Source organism: Fopius arisanus, unplaced genomic scaffold (assembly GCF_000806365.1).
Source record: "Fopius arisanus strain USDA-PBARC FA_bdor unplaced genomic scaffold, ASM80636v1 scaffold00003, whole genome shotgun sequence".
Taxonomy (NCBI): domain Eukaryota; kingdom Metazoa; phylum Arthropoda; class Insecta; order Hymenoptera; family Braconidae; genus Fopius; species Fopius arisanus.
Window position 1 is genome coordinate 2306274 of NW_011887742.1, and position 20357 is coordinate 2326630.

Below are 20357 nucleotides of genomic sequence, written 5' to 3' on the forward strand. Positions count from 1 at the left end.
TTGCCCACCTCCACTCAACAATTTTCGAGGTATCATACTGCGAGCGATGGATAATAAAACACTAGCATGTGGACAAACCGCAAGAAAATTCCAAATCCCCAACGAAAATATTTCCAACTCTCAAATAAATAATGAATCAATAAATAAATATCCATTAAAGATTTAATCAACATTACCCTCAGGAGAATATTCTACAGCAAATATTTTTTAATTGCAAATATTTTCTCATATCTCTTGAAGATAAATTTTATTATAAATTATTCTCAGTGAATCTCGCGGAAACACAATGATTTACCTCGATGAGATACTTTAAAAAATATATACAGACTCGGTTTTTGTCATTAATGACTGAGGAAGAAGCCGAGACAATGGAATGAATAAAAGGCAAGAATAAAGGATAATCACAATAGCCTAACGACTCAATATACTCGCATTGTGGACTGTAAAAAGCTGGTCTTTATGACGACTATAATGAGGTAAGACGGATAAATACACCCCGCATTTATCTTACGATGTTTGTCCCCCGGTGAAAGGAGTCCTCCAAGATATTCCACCTCAGTCATCCTCGAGAATATTTTCCCTCAGCTCTCGTACCTCTCAAACCCTTCACCAAGTCCAAGTGAATAACGTTTGTTCAGTTAACGAAACTTATCAGACTATTCTCTCCATGTTAATTATTACGTGAATACTGTTTCAGGAATTATTTTCTTTTAACAGATGAGCGATAATTCCTCTGAGAATTATCACTCGAATGAATAATTATTGAATAATTCGTATTTTCAGCAGATTATTTGAATTTATTCAAATAAGCAGATTATTGAATTTATTCAAAATGCTGGGATTATGTTTAAAAAAAATGGATAAAAACAATATTAAAATGTGATATTCCACTGATAAAACAGTCTCTCCCCCACATGTTGGTTGCAATCTCATCATACTGTTACGCCACGTATGTATTCCCTTTGGACATGGGCAAAAGGTACGTCGTGAGCACACGAGTGAAGATATGAAAAAGAACACAAGCACCGCAAAGAGGAGAACTCGGGGTAAAATGGAATGTAACCGAGAGGCGGTGACTTTTAATTATACCAGCTCTGTGCCTTTTCGTTTTCTCTGGTTCCATCATATCCAGTGTACATCTCAGCTGTACGATGATAACATTGAGAAGCGGTGCTCCCCGCAGCAGGCGTGCGTTTTCATTCAAAGGCACAGGAGAAGAAAGCGAAAAAATTGTGAAATAAAAAAATGTGTTTTGCGAAGAGGGAGGGATGGGCTGGGATCCAGCATCCCGGAGAGATGGAGATATGGAGAGGAAGTCGGTGGAGAACTGAAGGGAAAAGCCCACCCTCATTAGGAGAACCAGACTGCTAGACCCTCAAATGAGATCCCCACTCCATTTTAGCCCTTTACTATGCCATCACCACTCCTATCGCCCTTTCCTCCCTTTTTCACCCCCTTTTCCACCCCCTTTTCCACCCCTTTTCTCCACCTCCTCCATCTACACCACCCCCTCTACCTCTTGGCCCCTGAAAGCGGAACTCAGGCTTTGATTCATTGTATTTTTGTAGACGCGTGAAAAAAAAATTCACTCTTCAGAACTTCTGGAAAAGAATTTTTAATATTTGTTTAGTATTACTGGGGTGAGTGGAGGGAGAGGCAGGGGTGTTTTAAAAATTCTCGGGGATTATTCCAAAAATTGATGAATATGATAATCGTAATCACCGCATAAAAAATACAGTGAGCACTTGTAGATTTTTAAAAGACCTCTGTTTTAAATCATTCACTTATTATTTACTGGAAATGATTTCCCAATTTTCACGATTCCCTCAGAAAAACCACTTCCTCGAATTTTCGACATTTCCGGCTTGGCCTAAAATTACCGAGAATTTTTTTCCCCTCTCATTGTCTCCACTGAGGAAAAAAAACGTGACTGCAAAAATTCACCGTTTCCTCAGATCCCTTGATAATTGTAAGTGCACATAATTGCGCCAATTATCCCCTCCCGAGGGTACAGAAAAATAATAATTTTCCACTCCCTGAGGGCCTATTCACAATGAAAACTCAAATACACCGAAATTTTTCACCATCACTCGTGCAATCTCCCGCTGACAAATGATCACAAATAGTTTTCGCTGTCTCCAGTAAAACTTTCCCTACACAAAAAGGTAATGTGACTATTAGGGAAAGTTGTGCGGGGAAAACTGCCGTGAGAAAAGCCCGAGAAAATACCAACAAAATATCCATATTTCAGAGCTTGCCGCATTTTCTTTAGTATCACGCAAATGTTTCGGGTAATCGCACCAAGATGGTTGTCTTATAAACATCCTTCAGACGTAAACAACCATGAAAAATATCTCATCATCCTTCTTAATGTTGCACAATGCCCGAAGGTACAGTAAATTCGCTATTTCTTTTTAAAATTCATCCCATGGATTTTCTCAATTCACCCAATTCACATCTTAATTTACTCCGAAGTATGAAAAAAACATCAACTCCAATTGAAATTCATTATACAATATATTGATTAACTCAATTTAAATAAATGCAATTTTTATGGAAGCTTCATGAGATTCTTTTATGAGAACTGTTGGTACACTGGATTAATTTTTTTCCCCTCACAAAAAAAGAAATCTCGAAGCATTGCAATCCGCATTAATTCACCCGTGAATTTTGTAAACATAGAAAACGCAAATCCCTGAGTGTAATTGGGCCCGTTAAACGCATGTAAATGAAATTCAAACTTGGGCGTCAGTACGTGTACACAAAACATGTGAATTCAATGCTAATTTCATTAGAAGTACTCCTAGCACCTCGAAAACTTTTCTCCTCGCGTGTATGCATCATTGACGCTGAGTTAAATCTACAAAGGATTGAACAAGTCGTTATCACGCGAATTATATTATAATATCACCAGAAATTCATTCATTTATTTTTGGGGATGCCGACGAAAATCTGAATTACGGATAAAAATTATATTTTCAGCATTTATCAATTTTCTGACGATTTTTAGAGAATTGTGACGTGATTTTTGTATTTTCCGTCGATTTACCCACGAAATTCGCAATTTTTAATGGTAAATTTCGGGGAAGGCGTTTTATCAGAATAAAAATTCGGGGGAGGGCACATAATTTCTGAAGATTCATCTATTTAAATCCCATCGGCCTGATTTACGCGAATCGTTTTGGCTCGGCGCCTTCTCGAAGCTAACTCGATAATCCCGCGTCTGATCGAGAGGACTTCGAATATATATTTCCAATTCAATTTTACCATTTCCCCCAGTCCCCTCCTTCATACATCCCCGAATAATATTCAAGAGATAAAATATGAAACTTATGATATTCCGATTCGATTAAAAAAATTCATCACGTAATTATCCAAATCCCAAAAGAATTGAGTCGGTTTGAAAAAATTAAATAAAACCGACTCTCGATATTTCGTCCTCCGGATCACTTTGAGAAATTCTTGTAACACGTTATTATTTAAAACCAGAAAAGAGTTTATTGAATTTTCGGAAAGTTGAGAGGACATCGGAAGAGAAGCGTTGACGGGTTGTAAGTGCCTTTGCGCCTCGGCTTCTACCGTAAACCGTTTTCCTCACCGAAGATGACATTCAAATTGGGTTATGCAAAATTGATTTTACATGGAATAAGTCTTGCTCGTTGCTGTCTACGGGTATCGATTGATAGGGGATGCAAAAATATCGATGGAGGTGTGATACAAGTTTCCAGAGTTGAAAATACGCGGAAAAAAAACTTGTATAAAAATGATATTTCATAATATCTCCCGATTTCACATTTTTCCGTTTTATTCTTCTTCAATAAAAAGGAAAACTCATAAAATAAAATTTATAAATTTATAAATCATTAAATTGAAAAATAGTAACTCAACACCTCTCTTGAATTATCGATTTATCTCGACAGATATACATTTCCGAGGAAAATATTAATAGACTTTTTTATAGCGAATAAAATTTTCTCAAAGCAAGATCTCTTGTGATTTCCTCCTCAATTCAATAGTTTTTAAATAAATTGATATTTCATGAAAGTGGAAAATTGGATGTGAGTTTTTACAAGAAATAATTGCGGGAATATTAAAAATATAATTGCAGTGTGATAAGCGAGTAAAAATATCGCGCCAATAAGAAAAAATATTGAGGTTAATTAACGTTTACTCTCCAAGCCTCATCTCAATTGAATTATATTACAGCACCCAGGAGAATAATAGCGTTACAACGACCTTGTTTTCACCCGGTAGAACCGTGTAATTAGGATGAGAGAGATGGGTTGAGAGGGTAGTTTAAGGGTGAAAGAGAGAGGTGCATAGTAATTTGTTGAATCAACGAAAAATTTGCCTCGGCCCCACAACGTCGTCCCTGTGGAGTTCACCAGAATAACACGATACGGTGCCAGAACCCCCTGTTACGATACTGCATAAATCACGAATTGGTTTTAACGAACAAATACCGATCTAGGACAATATCACAGAGGTGTTCGATCCCATTCCCCCTAAATAATCATTATTAATGGCATTAACTCTTTCACTCTGCCACTTTGACTGACCATTCGTTGACTTAACTACTTCGCAAAGCCTTCCCTTTCCAAATACTCTTTGTTATTTTAAAAAATCCCATTGAAATCAATTAAAATTCATTTTCTCATGAAAATGTATAATTCAATTATTGCAATAATATATTTAAAGAGTCATTATAATGTTATTTAAAAAATAGATATTAATGAAGGAAAAAAAAATTTTGACTGTTGAAGGAAAAGTTTGGGAGTGAAATAGGGATTCCTTGTGGGAGGTACTGCAATCTCACATTAGATGAACTAATAGTTCCAAAAGTCGAGAAGCACTTGTCTGGGATGTTTGAAACGAGTGATGCGGTTTCAACTCTGTTTTATGGGAAAATACAGTCTCGTTCGATAAATGCAACGAGAGAGGCTTTTCCTCTTTGATCATTCGTTACACGACGCATCTTGTTTGCGTATGGGAAAATTTATTCGCGATTTCATAGTGTCCCCTGCCCTGAATTTTCCTTTGAGAATTTCCCCGTGATAACTCGGTGCACGTCAAAATTTCGCATTCAAAATGTCTTCAACCCATGAATTATTCAAAATCACCTCATGAATCATTAATTAACCATTCATTTTTGATCGCTGATGTTTCAATGTCTGTTTCCAAATTTTCACGGAAAACAATGCCAGCGGATGTTTTCTTCCTTGCGGATATGAAACATATTTTTTTTTTTTAAAAAGGGCACTTCATCACTCATCCGTTATGTCGAATTGTGTTCACAAATCATGGAGCCGTGTGGTGTGCGCGGTTTTTGGCCGAATCATATCGAGGTTACGTCACAGCAAAGTAACAAATCGACCAGCTGGAAAATCAAATCACATTTATTGATCTAGAGATGCAGAAAAATAGAGGGAAAATTTTTGTTTGCATGAGTGATAGACGCGTATTTATCTTTCACATATTCACGTAAACAAGTATTTTCGCTGGTGTAAGATCTTTCATATTATTCCGATGGCAATTTGCGCAGTGGAAAAATCTCTCCAACTCGATTAATTTTATCTCGAATGGAGGAGATCGAGGAAAAGTCTCGGGGGAGTATTTTATCCCCAACCTTTGATGAGGAGGCTATGGGAAAATACCGTTACTCATACAAATACAGAAACTCATGAACCCTCGCTTCTCTGACTTGATTCAACAGAGCGCTATTCAATTTTCCATATTTATTCGGCCATCTTTCATCCGATTCCGAGCGACGCCAATTTGTTTTACGTGCAATAATGTACCAATGCTGAAGAATTATTTTTCCCATATTTTTCGTTTCATTTGCAGAATAAACAATCAGATGTCAATGAGCAAATCCACGTGTTCACATATTAGACATTTTTTCATAATTCATAATTAATACATTTTGTTTACAAAAGAGTAAATTCTTAAATTGCAATGTTGAATAATTTTCAGAGCGATTTTAATCTGAAAAAAATTTTCTGGAAAATATCACGGAAAATCAACAAATAAACAACTTATGGAATGAAATTTCTGTCTGGGTTTTCATCAGCGGAGTACAGATAAATTCTATTGGTTTTATTCCACTGTCAATATCCCTTCGATTACCCACGCGTTATCAACTAAAACCCACGAGTCCGGTGCGTCAATACATACACTCACCACCAGCAAAGTCCACAAAATATTCAGAATCCCATCGTAAACAGTAAATAAACCGCGAACCTGATTTAGACCGGATTCATATGTACCCATAATTGATTATCATATTACGTATTCAAATAATTTATGATAATTTTCCGTAATAAAATATTTTTCCCAGCACCGGCTGACGCAGTTGGACAAATTTCCAAGGGATTGGAACCAACAGCAATTTCCACCTTTGAACCCTTCCATTTGGAATAACAATGACAGTTTCAGGTTGTAAATTCGGGTTTTCAAATTTCTCATTGGGCTTTCGAAACACGAAATCCAGGGTCCACTGCAATCACGGAATTATCGGGGTATTCAAGCATTCGGAAAATACAAATTGCGTATTATTGAGAGCTGCACGATGGAACACCGAGAAGAAAAATATTTCAACGAATTCTAAACATGATCGATCACATGATTACGTTATTCACTCCACACAATTAATCATCGAAAAGGTTCCGCTTCTATTTCCAGAGTGTAATCAATAATTTTTGGCAATTCAATTTTCTGACAGCCAAATTATTTATCAGGAGAAAAAATTAATTTTGTCGAAGGCAGATAATTCATTCTAAGATAACGAATAATTAATTTGGCTTGGACTGAATATTCTAGTATTGTCCCATATAAAATAGAGCTCGTGAAATAATTAGGGGAATAATTACTCAGGTAGATGACGGTAGTTTCATGAGTTTCTCAGGTGCATGATGTACTGGTTGAAGTCATCTGTATGATCTTGCAATAGACTGAGAAAGAAAGACCAGAGAGAAAGCAATAAGCGAGAGTTTGTGCGAGGCCTTCAACAGTCGTACAAAATAACGCCCATTCCTGGGTATATTTATTCAGTGATGTCTCACGTGACTCCGAGTACATACAGGGTACAGAGCTTTAATAAACCAACCCCCTTACGTTTTTACGTGTCGTAAATCTCACGCCCCAGAAGTAGGTGCATCGTTTCATTTTCGTGAAACGAGAAAACACGAGTTCCCTCTCAAGACGGGGGTAAAATCCATTGAGTTTTTCTTCATTGCATCACGGTTTTTCCATTTTTATTGAAAAATCTTCCACCACCTGTCGGTGGTAAAAGAGAAATCCCAGGTGATTTATCTCGTATTTACACGGATGCCCCAACGAATAAAATACTCGTACAACTGTAAAAGTGAGGTACATGTTTAATAGACTTCTTCATCATCGAATTGATCAACTAATTCCAACGCTCGATAAATTTCATAGACACTCCAATCAATTTTACTCGACGTCTTTTCCAGGAAAATAGTAATTGACGCAGGTGCAGCCGAGTATGACGAATCGTCAGGCTTTGTGCCTCCCTCCGAAATTTATCGCTAGTCTGATCGATCGAGAATTGTTAACATGACACCACTGATGGATCGATTAGAAAATCATCTATGATTGTTGTTTTTAATTATTTTTTTTTTCTCTCAGGGTACAATAATCCGACGGTGGAGGTCGAGCCGAGGGAGAAGGTTGTCGTGAAGGTGGGAAAACCCCTCAGGGTGATGTGCAGAATTGGGGTGCCTCTTGCTGGATGCAGGGTCGAAATACCCGGACTGGCACCCATTATTCTCAAACCCAATCAGCCATCGGACGATGGTATCAGCTACGATGGGGCTGGGCTTGAGACTGGGCAGTGTGGGGTTACAATTGCTAATGTCAAGGATAGTTATCATGGAGATTTCAAGTGCGCACTCCAACCCGCTGACAGCAGGAGTGAGACCATTGGATCACTCAAAATCATCGTTGCAAGTGCGTATATCCAAAATAAAATTTCTATTTTTCCCCTATCACTTCATTAATTCATTTTTTCAGGAATCTAATAATTTAATAAAAACTCGACAAGTCAACTTGTTACACTTTACCCTTCGTCTCGTGAATTAATTCACTTATCTCATCTCGAAAGTGATCTCATTAATAATTCACGAATAAGTCTATTTATGGTTCACTAATACATCCTCAAACTGAACAAGAAGCCCCAGAAACTTGTATTATTTTAATGAATGCGTGAATGTTTGAATGAACTTTGCAGAGCCACCACCAAACAGACCTGAACTCCTTCTGAGTCAGGCACCAGGGGAGAGATACAAGAAGGGAGACAGAATTGAAATGAGCTGCAGTGCCCTAGCTGGACGACCCAGTGCAAACGTCAGCCTCTTCCTCGGTAAATTTCAGTCGCAGTTGTTACAAAACAAAACTCTCAACCCATCGGGTATCTAATTCCATTTGATTTTTTATTTCATCAATCAGACAATGAGACACTCCCACGAGACAATTCACGTTTTGCTTACAATACAAATGAGGACTCAATGGCCACAGTAAATGCTTCTCGTATACTCGATTGGAGTGATAATGGAAAATATATTCGTTGTGTGGCTGAACATATTGCGTTGGACACACCCATGGAGGCTCACAAACAGCTGCAAGTTTACTGTGAGTACCAAATAACAAAATACATTAACTGAAATAAAATGAATTTTTTTCTTCAGACTGAATAAATATTTATTTGATCCAACAATAATTTTTTATGATGGTTAATTTAATATTGATGTATCCAGTACTCGATGTAGAGTAAATGGTGCAGAATTGAGATAACAAATGATCAGAATTGAAATTATCAGGATATTCATGGATTTTCAGTTCCACCCCAGGAGCAACCGACAATCGAACGCTTCGGTTACGTTATCGGACGTGCAGGAATCATAAATGCAACAGTTTATGCGAATCCGAAGCCAAACTTCGTTTGGAAAGTAGGTGATGAGGAAATAACCGAGGGGAGAACTGATCAAAGCCAACGTCTGCAGACCACAACAGCGAGGGAAACGGTAAATGCATACCATCAACTAATTCGCGATTCCCGAAGGAAATTACGTATTCCTGGGTGAAATTTAATAGAGAAATTTATCCCGTACACCATTCGGTAACAGTTGGAGGAGGGAAACAAACGGAAAATGCAATAATGCTCTAGCTCTCAAGTGCATCATGGTTGGACTCGACTCCTCAATTTGGGAGGACTCTGTGTAATTCGAGTTTTGTTGGACGTCCTTTGACTCCGCGACTCCCTCGTGCATTCTGCACAATTTCGTTTCAATTCCCTACATTTCGAGATTCACAATATTAAAGAACTTTCTTCTTACTTATAAATTCGAAATACCAATTTTTTTTTTCATTTTAAAACCTTTCCGAGTAATTTACACATATTATGTCTATATTGAAGAGAATGACTGTTCGGTTTTATCGAATTGGGAGTTGAAAAAAAAATGGTTGGCAATATTATTAAGGGGGATGTTAGGAATTTGGGATTCTGAGGTGAATTAATGAATTTATTTGGATTTTTTAATGTGTGAACAGAGACCAGGACAGTGGTACGTGGAATTAAAAATCGACAGTGTTCAAAAAATCGACACTGAAAAATTCTACGTTCTGGAGGCACGAAATCCCGAGGGCACAACTAAATATCACTTCCGACTCTCAACATCGCCTGTACCTGAAGGTAATTTCTCCGCCCCTTTTCCACCCTAATTCATTAAGATTCTGTGTGAAATGCTTTGTAAAATTTACATGGGAACACGTACACTTCCGAATATTTTTCATTCACAAACAACCATCAACACGCTATATCAGCATTAACTCACAACTCACGTGACGAATTTTCGTTTTTCGTAAAATTGTCTAACGGCTAAAATCCTTCACCGCATGCTCTCACGCAGGAGCGCTAGTTCACCTTTATGGTAAGCTCTCCGACATTTCGCACGCACTAGGTAAATGTTCCATTTTAATAATCAGTAGTTAAAAATTGGAAAATCTATTCAATTTCGTGAGCGTAGTGGTAAAGTGTTATTAATTATCTCCGAGAGTATCAATTTAATACGAAAACAATACCCACACCTGTTCTCAATTTCTATTTGTGGGAATTTCGCGTGAGCAATTAGATTCCAAAATAAAGACAAAAATCAATTTCTCTGGTAAGCGAATTTCCAGCGAAAAAAGTCTTTGGATATTTCAGTGGACAATCCATACCTCTCGAGATAAATCACTTTATCACTTCATTACTGATTTACTGTGCGGAGAACCGAGTGATTAGTGAAACTATTCCTGTCAAGTTCCACCTCGTGGTTCTCAGCACAGATATGAGTATCAGTGCACAAGCCATCATATCCATGATAACTGGAATTCCAGTATTTGTAATTCCACATTCCCTTTTCAATCCCTGAATTATATCAGAGGGAAATTATTCCAAAATCCTCCAGCATTACTGTGCACTCATACCCATAATCGGATACTGTGGACAGTTGAATTCCTGAAAAGATGAGAGGGCCAAATAGACGATTAACTCATTAAAAAGTTATTCGTCATTCATAGGACTAGATGAAAATTTTCATTCATTTCAATATAAAAAGTTGATTCGCTTGAATTATTCGGATGGAAAAGTTTCAATGGATTCAGTAAATTCGCTTGTGTGACAGATATTTTTCATATTGACATTCATGAGGATTTTGATTTTCATTGAGAAAAGAGAAGTGGAAAAATTGCATTGATTTTTTTTTTCATTCATTATAAGTAGATTATCTCGATACCCAGTGCCATTCAGGGCTGAATTTTTACTGAAAATGAAAAAACAATTTTATGCTTGCTTTACTTATTTTTTTTTTCATGCAGCGTTTTACCACTTCACTGCAAATATTTTCATTTAATCGAACAACCATTTGATGTTCATCCTAATATTTTCTCAGACATCTGACGTATCATTATTTCCCCCAGGTTTTGATCTCGACGCGGGCTTCATAATTGGAATCGTCGTTGGAATTTTGGTGCTCCTCCTTCTCATTTCCCTCATTATTTTCGCCCGCGCGACTGGTCGTTGGTGCTTCGCAGGTGAGTCTCATCATCCCAACAATAATAATTAAAACATTTTAATTTAATTTAAAACCGAAAAAAAAATCCCTTCCAATTATCCCCCGACAGTTACTCCAGGGCGTATCCCCGAGCACTGTTTCCCTCCCGGAAAAAAAAGTATACGTTTGGAAAAGTCAGTCGAGCCAATTCCTACCAAAAAAAAAGCAAAACCCTCACGTTAAATCCCCGCAGTAACGGAAAACCCCAAATATTTTCCCAAAAAATTCGTGCCCATTACAAAAACAGAGAAAAAAAACTTTAGCGTGTCATCATTATTTTGGTAAGTCTTCTGTGAACAAAAAAAAAAATACTGTCTTGTATGTTGTGCGGCTACAACGAAAATAGGACAGCATGCAAGTCGGGCCAAGTAAAGATTACGGAGACACGACAACTTAAATCATGCGTATCCGTACTCTAGGCATGAAACTGTCCAGGGGTAAGTCAACCTCGACAGACGAAAATAAATACCCCATTGCGTCACTTCATCACAAAATTCGTCATTCATTCACCTGAAATTCATAGTCGATAAAAAATCATCCGTTAGAATAATATCCATGCTCATACAGCAACAAATAATCCCTCCACGAATATTATTTCACATATTAAATATTAAAAATTCATAAACAAATGAAAAATGAATGAAATTATTTACATGGCATAATTTTTTTATTCATTTCTTCTCGTACGTAATATTATAGCTATAGTATTTATTGTTCATCGTCTCGAGTGTCTTAAAATATTCTTTATTATTTCGACGCATTCACAATCTCCCTAGTCTCCACAACCGAGAATTTTAATATTTTTCATAAGCGTTTTCCTCCCTTGCATGGAACGACCCGTAGTGTACACACTCCAGTGCTCGCTCTCCACAAAGAAACGAAACTTTTGATTCACATTTATCGCATGGAACCCCTTTGAGTGAATGGAAGCATTGTTGCATGCATCGAGCGCAGTACTTGCTTTTTCCTAGATATTTCATAAAAGAAGAGAGACCGTATGAGGAAGAATAGACCAAGAGTCCACCACAGGGTTATTGTCTCACCATAAATGAATAATTGTGACAAGCAACCCTTTACGATCGGCGAAGGCAAGTGTGGTTGAATTCTTAGTGCATTATTAAATTCATCGGTAACACCGCAATAATCTACTCATCGTACTCTTTCATTGAATCATCCAGGAAAATGTCTTTCGAGTTCTTTCGACGAAACAACTGCTTCCGATAAAAAAAAATTCATTCGCACTACGAAATATTCTGTTGTCAATAAAAAAAAATTGTCTGGGAATCCCAAGATTTTTTTTTATGACAAGAGATAATTTTCTGGTATGAAATATATTTTTTTCGTTAGCAGTAGTTTTTCTCTTCCCAGAGAAAAGCATTTTCAGGGATTTATTGCAGCTCGAGCATGCAAATACTCTCCCATCGCTTACCAATATCGATGTTCATCAGTGTTGAGTACTTTATAATATCCGTAAGCTAGAGAAAAATAGTACAAACAAAAAACACATGAAAAACCCACAATAATCATAATTCCATCCATTTCAACCGATCCATACTCAAACAGATATTACGCATGCATTCCACAGCTGTATCACTCTTAGAACTTGAATAACACATTAGCCATGAAACTGTGTAAGGAAAAACTATGACCTCATAAAATTCACATGAAAAAAAAATGTCTTGACACACGCATTTGCCTTGACCGATGGTGGCGTTGCTTGTTGCAGCGAGACGTCGCGGTGACGAGGAGGCAGCAGGTGGAGCGGGTGCAGGAAGTGAAGCCCACATAACACCAGGTGACGAAGATGATGACCAGGATCCACACATTATCGACGAGAAAATTCCCCACGGTGGCCAGGAGAATCCAATCCACACCAGCACCGAATACGTCAATGGACGCAATGACATCAAAGATGTACAGAGGAAGGACGAGAAGACAGACACACCAGTGTAAATCCTTTAAAGAAAAATTCAACAAAAACAAAAAAAAAACACTATAAATTGAAAGAGTTTCCCAGCCCCTCACTGTCATCGCACTCGCCACTGAACAATTTTTATTATCGTCGGAGTGCGCTGAAGAACATTACATTTTTTTCTCATTGAGACGACTCCGAGACTAGAGAAATATGATAGGTTTAATTGTGTCATTGTGCACTAGCTGATCCTGTGATGAAGGATTGGCGGTGCATTATGGCAAGTAGAATAGTGGAGGAATGAACACCGGGAGGATGATTATCGAGAAGTAGATAGATACTCGATGTGGTCAGACATGTTAATCAGGAGTAATTGCAGTTTGAAGAGTTGAGGTAATCAAATTATTTTTTTTTTAATTATTGGAATCGAGAGAGGCAGCTGTTCTTACTTGTACATGTGTTCGAGTATTTTCTCATTCGTTATTTTTTTTTTTCATCCCCTGCCCTGTTTGTGGCAACTCCGAGCCTCCGTGTGATCGAACATTCCTTCCATTCGTTCTGTCCAGCACCTTTTTATTAGTTTTTTTTTTCTGTTTACGTTCTTTCCGATGTAGGATTAAATTTTGTGTGGATTAAATCTCACCAGTTTGAATCTCTTGAATTTATTTCGTATTTATTGGATATTTGGTTAGTATGAATTTACGAAATTAATCATTCGTTCCGGGAATCTCAGATTATCATGGATTTTTTTAGACTAGTGGCACCATTTATTATTTTAACGTGTGGTTAAATAGTTTAATTATTTATTTTTCATGATGAGAAAAGTAATGCTTTCGTAGTTTCATTTGTAATACGTTTTCTACCGAATTTTTGATAGATGAATCACTTTACTGGTAATGATATCAGGTTTCAATTATTGAAAAAATTTTGTATGTCTTTGTAATGTACTTGAGGATACTTGTCGACAAAAATACAATACATTCCATAACGTTAAGAAGTAGCGTTGAATTTTTCTTTTTTTAATACTCACGTACTCCCTCTTAGTAGTTATTTCCAGAATTTTATTGCGATTGCTCTGTTATATTCATTATAATACGCACGCAATCGTTAAAAATACGGAAGTCATAATTTTTTAAAGCAAAGCAGAAAAAGCATAACGTGTTCATTATTCTAATGAACATAATCGATAATGAATCATTATTACCACTGAAACGCTAAAGACTCAATTGTTACAAATTTCTCACAGGCTTTTGCAGACATGAATTTTCGATAATAATTCGTTACGAATTTATCATGAATACGAGATTTTCACTTTATTACTTCGACAATAATCATCATTTGTACTTTTGTAATCGTATTTTTAATTGTCTTCTATTTGAAGTAGAATGAGGAAAAAAATTTCAGACCCGCGAAATTTGCAGAAAGGTATTAATTTATCGACAGGTGATTCATGAAAATCGAAAATTTAAACGGAGGGAATAGAACACTTAGATCTCGGATATGAGCTCCTCCTTTCCTTATTCATCCCATAATTAACAATTGCTTAATTCGTCCTGTCAAATTTCCCATTAACTGCGTGTTGTATATATTAAATATATATAAATAAATATATTATAAATACTGTGGTACGATGAATAAAAACGAAAAGAAAAAACTGAGTAAAAAAATTAAATAATTAAATAGTGAATGAATTATGATAATTATAAATGTGTCGAAGGCACTTGGCTTGCAATCTATTACTGGCATTCATACCTTGCATTCCAATTGCCCAAGGACCTGTCGTTATTCCATATTTAAACAGAGAAAAATATTAATTGAACAAAAATAATACAGAGTACAGAAATGAGTGGACATAACGAGAATTATTTAAGCTGTTGGATTGAAATAAACAATTGTCAACAACTTGAGAGTTTTAAATGTTTCATATATTATAAAACAAAAAGTAAATAATTAAATCAATGATTTAATAAAAAAAAAAACATTGTGAGGATGTTGGGAGGGATACGTCATTTGGCAATTTAAAAATAAACGTTGTTTGCTAATTAATGTTTTGGTACAAATCAGGGCGATGAGAAACGATAAATAAAGTAATGAAAAATAACGCGTTACGAATATTTACGAACAGTCACATTAAAAAAAAAATGTTTATGTCCATTATTGTAGATTCACTAAACAATTTTTCAATGTTCCAATATCCGAATTGATGTTAAACTTCTTAACGAAAAACAATTGGGGAATGAGCTGGATTTAAAATAAATAATAGATCATTACATTAGTACAGGTCCAATCGAAACAACAAAAACGTTTTTTTTTTCTCTTCATTGTAACTGAAATAACAGTTGATAATCACTGCCAAAGGCACCTGCGTGCAGAACGGAGTCAATGATATTCAGAAATTCAAGCCCAAGGGCTAGCATTTTGTGAGGGAGAATACTCTAAAATTAATTGTCACTGTGAAACCTTCAGACTTATTCAGCTTGTTGGAGTGGATATTAAATATAAATATAACTAATAGATAAGATCGAAGTAATCCTAAATTGAATTTAAATATATTTCGAAACATGTTTAATGTACAAAGATTCAATCATGGTACATTATCGATATTAATGAAACTTATGATTTTATGTATTTTTTAATGAATTATTAATTAATATTCGTAATTCATATTTTAGGGATTAGTTTTCACCAACCATAATGGTATTTTTTACTTAAAATTTTTCGATGATCATGCTTAACATCGGTTTATTCACCCAAATTGTCTAGGTGACTCGAGTAGTCATTATTATTCAGTTAATCGTTTAATGTATGGGGAGAGTGACTCGCTTTAACTAACAAAAACATAAATAAATACACGTTTTATGAAAATGAGATGGTAGGACCCTCGTACTCGATGGATTATCAATAAGACGATTAAAAAACAAATTGAAAGATTACGAAAGAATGAAGCATGATCGTTGGCCATACAATGGAGTATATGATATATATTTATGTTAAAATAAGTCTAGAATACTGGAATTTAATTATTCATTGGTAACAGGGAAAAATTTGTGGGTCAACACTTGAAAAATTTATGTCTATTAATTCGCCAATCTCTGGGGTATTTTTATATTATTTCATTATTATTTTCAGATAGACTTGTATTATTTTCAAGTGTAAACACAATATTTTCTCATTTCATTCTCAAATTTTGCAATATTTGGTGGCAATTCGATGATAATTACCCCGAGAGTATATCAGAGGTCGAGTTTAATTTTTCACAGACAAAAATTCTTAATTAAAACTGATACAACAAAAAAACAGATACCCAATCCCAAAAAGCCGGGATTAATCACGAAGAAAGAACAAAGTTGAGACATTAACGTAATTAAAACAAAATCATGAAAAAAAAAATCCACATTTTGTATCTGTACGTGTAGATACAATTGCAATAGGCAGGAATTAAAAAATTGAATTAAAATCGATAATTATAAGGTTTAAAGTGAAATATTAATATATAATGAATTTTAAACAAGATGATGAAAACAAAACAAATGTATTAAATATAAGTTCACTCATCGCTACGATATTACATTGTAAACTTATTATAGGTATATGATTTTTGAAATAAAAACATTTGTTTTCAATACAACGAAAATATCTTCAATTCATTGATCACTCACACGACTGACATTCCAAACGATTAGAATGCACGAGAGCCACTAACATTCGACACCACCCAAACAACCCCTCGCCCAATCAGAATCCTCACTCCAATCCCCATAAATATTTTTCAACAATAAAAAACCAATATTATCCACGAAGTTACTGTGATTTTCATTGCTTCCAGGTGGATCATCTACGAGGAATATCGGCGAATCGTGAGTATCGCTTCCACCGGAAATTTTTCCACATTCCAGATTAAAAAAAAATTCTGCAACAAAACCCACAGCTTGTACCCAACAATTAAAATGTCTGATTTAGCACACAATTATTTTCCTCAATTTTATTGCTAAATTAATCAAATAACAGTGTTTTATATATATTTGGTTTAATTACGCATTAACAGAAATACCCAAGGCACTATTAACGCGCAATGTTGAATAAGTTTTAGAGTTGAGGATGTGATGTGTTGTTTTGATAACTGAATTGACTAATTGAGAATATTAACCAATTCTTTGTGTGATGTGTGTAATGAATTCATGAAATTTTCAATACCAAAGAAAATTATTTTGATCAATTAGACACTCGCATTGCACCCTCAATAAATAGAGAAAAAAAAAATATAGACGTCGGTTTCCAGAGACATAGGAGATCCGGCAGCGAGCATTAGACTCCTCCGCTTCCACAAACCGAAAACAGGCGATGCCACTAGTGGGCAAAGGCAAGAAAGTATTTTCTATTTTTTTTTTGCTGGAGTAGAATCCGCTTGTAACACAAACCATAATATCTGCCTTCGCATAAAAATATTGCATTATCACATCTCTTCACTCCTTCACCATTTTCAGATGAAAATATGTGGGTCTCTGCTTTTGTATGTACCATTGTCATTATTCAGTTGACAATTTACCGTTAATACAGCACCAATAAATAATTCATTCACTTATCCTCGTGAACGTCGTCAATTAACTTGAGATACAATTGTTAGAGGGTCGGATTATGTGTATAGACGATCCTAATTACGCTTGGTACTGAGTAAACAGAATAATACAAACGTTGTTTCAATGCTAACTGTAGGGAAAATTTCATAATTACTCCCTGTCATTTAGCCGTGATGGCTTAATTGCAAATGGAAAGCCTGATTGTAGAGGAAAATTCAATTCACCGGGTAATACATCAACAAAGGAAATGTATCATTAGATTATGCGCCTCCGGAACTTTCGGCGTATTTGTTCTAATCAAAAATACTCAATCAGAATTAATAATTAACTCTCAATCAATCTCTGGGTTCGCGAACTGCAATTCTTATCAATACGAAAAAAATAAAATGTGAATCGAATAACGATCTCCAGACAAAACACCAGCAATTGACATTATCCAAACGTAATTATGTTGTGGTGATGATCCCCTCCGGGAATTTCAATCGAACGAGGAAAATATCATCCTAATTACTCCGGTATACATTAAACTCATAAAGTGTCATGTACTACCGCTCTCGGAATAAAAAATTCAATAAGTCAATTGATTTCATTCAAGCCGAGCGTAAAGGGAAAAAATGTGACAGGAAGAGGAAAAAATTGATTCTCGTGGTTGTAATTAGAGGCTTGCCAAGTGTCTAGTGTCGCGTTAATTAACCCCTTCGTTAATACAACACTGGGTTGAATATTGAGGGACTAGCCCCCAGTGTTGTCTCACGGATATTCGATATGCCAGACAGTTGTCTATCTTTCATCCCCCTTTTCCGTGTTTCCATTATTCATGAATGATGCGCTTGAGGCTCAGCAGAATTAAGCGAAATATGAAATTTCAGCAATGTTTAGGGACGATTATTAATTTACTTGTTGAGCCATCCAATAATGCAATTCATCATTCGTTATATTACTAACATCGACATCAATTAGAAGCGACACTGAGAGCGCTGGACGATATTCGAGGAGTGAGACTGATGGGGGATCTGGAAGACCTAAGAGACCCAGGATTATGCTGTCCCAATTGTTCAAGAGGAATAAGGATAAAGTCGCTGGCAGTGATACTGATACTATGAGAACTGTTGTCACTGTTGATGATGAAAAGGTAAAGGGCTTCATTCATTATTTCACCCGTTATTATCATTGGCTGTTTAATTTTCATTCTCGCTATTTTATCCTTACGTACTCCATTTCATTATAAAATCTTCTGGATTTTCTCCCCCCTTCATACTTTTTCTGAAATGACCACGCAAATTCTATTAAACATTGTCACATCTATGGATATCATCTGTTTGAAATTAATTGATTCATCATTCTATGCAATAATCTGCCTATTAACAGCGAGCAATAACTGGCAATTATTACTTGATCTATTTGATAAGGATTCAACCGTCTTTTGATTATTTGATTGAGTGGGGTTAATTTATTAGTATAGATTATTTGAATTCTCACGTGTACGTCAGTCGACAATTTTTCTATAATGTAATTTTTTTATTACCTTCTACACTGTTGAATATTGACCTCCGATCGTGCAATTTGTATTCCATGCATAATTAATTAGCCGTTGAATAAAAAAAATTGTTTCTTTGAGGGAATTCAATTTTTACATAAACTCGTTTTCTTATTAATTTTTCCTTTTTTCGTTGCATCATTTACTGAGACGATGGTTTACAATTACCATCAATTAATAAACCGGAGTGGATCCCAATGTAAAAGTGGGGAAAAAGAAAATATATAATATTGGAAAAACCGAGTATACGACACCCGTTTTTTCCCCAACCATTTTGTTGGAAAAATGATGCTGTTTAAATTACTATCTTGCAGTCTCACCATTTGCGTTAGTCGTATTAAATTCATAAATAAATTTGCAGACCCCAGAGTCAGGCGATGTGATGCAGAAGAACCAAACGGCTGAGGGTGGTTTAGTCTACGCTGAATTAGATTTGACACAACGAGAGGCAACACCACCTAGACGTGTCAGTGAAGATAAGACAGAATACGCAGAAATTCTGTACACAAAAACCGAAAAGAACAATGAGGAAGTAACTGATAAAAAATAAAATCTCCGCAATCGCTAGAGTAGCGATCGAATTCCAAAATTACTCACAAAATTTTCATTTTTCCAATCAAAAATGTCGAATGAGATGAAATTCAAATGATAATCACCACAAGACTAACATGTAGCAATACCTACATTAATAATGTCAATATGCAATGTTAATAATAATTAAGTGCTAAGCACTCATTTCAATACACCGACAAAAAAAAAATGTATACTAAAACCGTCGATTCGCGTAATCAAGCATTGAATTATGTACTTAATCTATTTACCCACAAAAACAAGTTTTATAATGATTTTTTGTACATTCTGTTGACAATGTGAGAGTGATAACAAGTGATTGATTAATAATTATTAATTAGTCATTGGGTTGAAGTGATATTTTCATGAAGTACAAAGTTGGTGGATAATCACTCGTGTCACTCTCAAATTGACACCCTTTAATCTACTTAATGTATCTTACATGTAATGATTCATTCCCATGAACAAATTTTATTCGTGTCTATAATCAATTCCTCGGTATGTTGTATTAATTATCCCGTAATTGATGTCATTAATTTTTAAATAATCGTAATTTTGTACATTGACCTCTTTGACATGGTACAACATGATAAAGAGCTTTATGATGTGAGGTGATGATTTTATCTGGACCTCGAATTTTTTCGGGCCAC

General features: G+C 35.6%; 1 protein-coding gene across 5 annotated transcripts in view; it reads left to right on the top strand.

The window, feature by feature from the left end:
• The window catches only part of Fas3 (fasciclin 3), a 158307-nt gene extending 138109 nt beyond the window's left edge, over positions 1-20198 (top strand). The window contains exons 2-11 of one of the 5 annotated variants that reach the window (XM_011311168.1): positions 7648-7968; positions 8249-8380; positions 8467-8649; positions 8857-9041; positions 9568-9709; positions 10978-11091; positions 16850-16880; positions 17303-17383; positions 18561-18732; positions 19499-20198. In XM_011311168.1, the coding sequence (XP_011309470.1) occupies positions 7648-7968; positions 8249-8380; positions 8467-8649; positions 8857-9041; positions 9568-9709; positions 10978-11091; positions 16850-16880; positions 17303-17383; positions 18561-18732; positions 19499-19687 (1550 nt within the window). In that variant the 3' untranslated portion in view covers positions 19688-20198. Of the gene's footprint in view, positions 1-7647; positions 7969-8248; positions 8381-8466; positions 8650-8856; positions 9042-9567; positions 9710-10977; positions 11092-12837; positions 13194-16849; positions 16881-17302; positions 17384-18560; positions 18733-19498 lie in introns of those variants that run through there. The other 4 variants (XM_011311174.1, XM_011311187.1, XM_011311195.1 and 1 more) reach the window with 4 other exon arrangements.
• Positions 20199-20357: the final 159 nt, after the last annotated feature.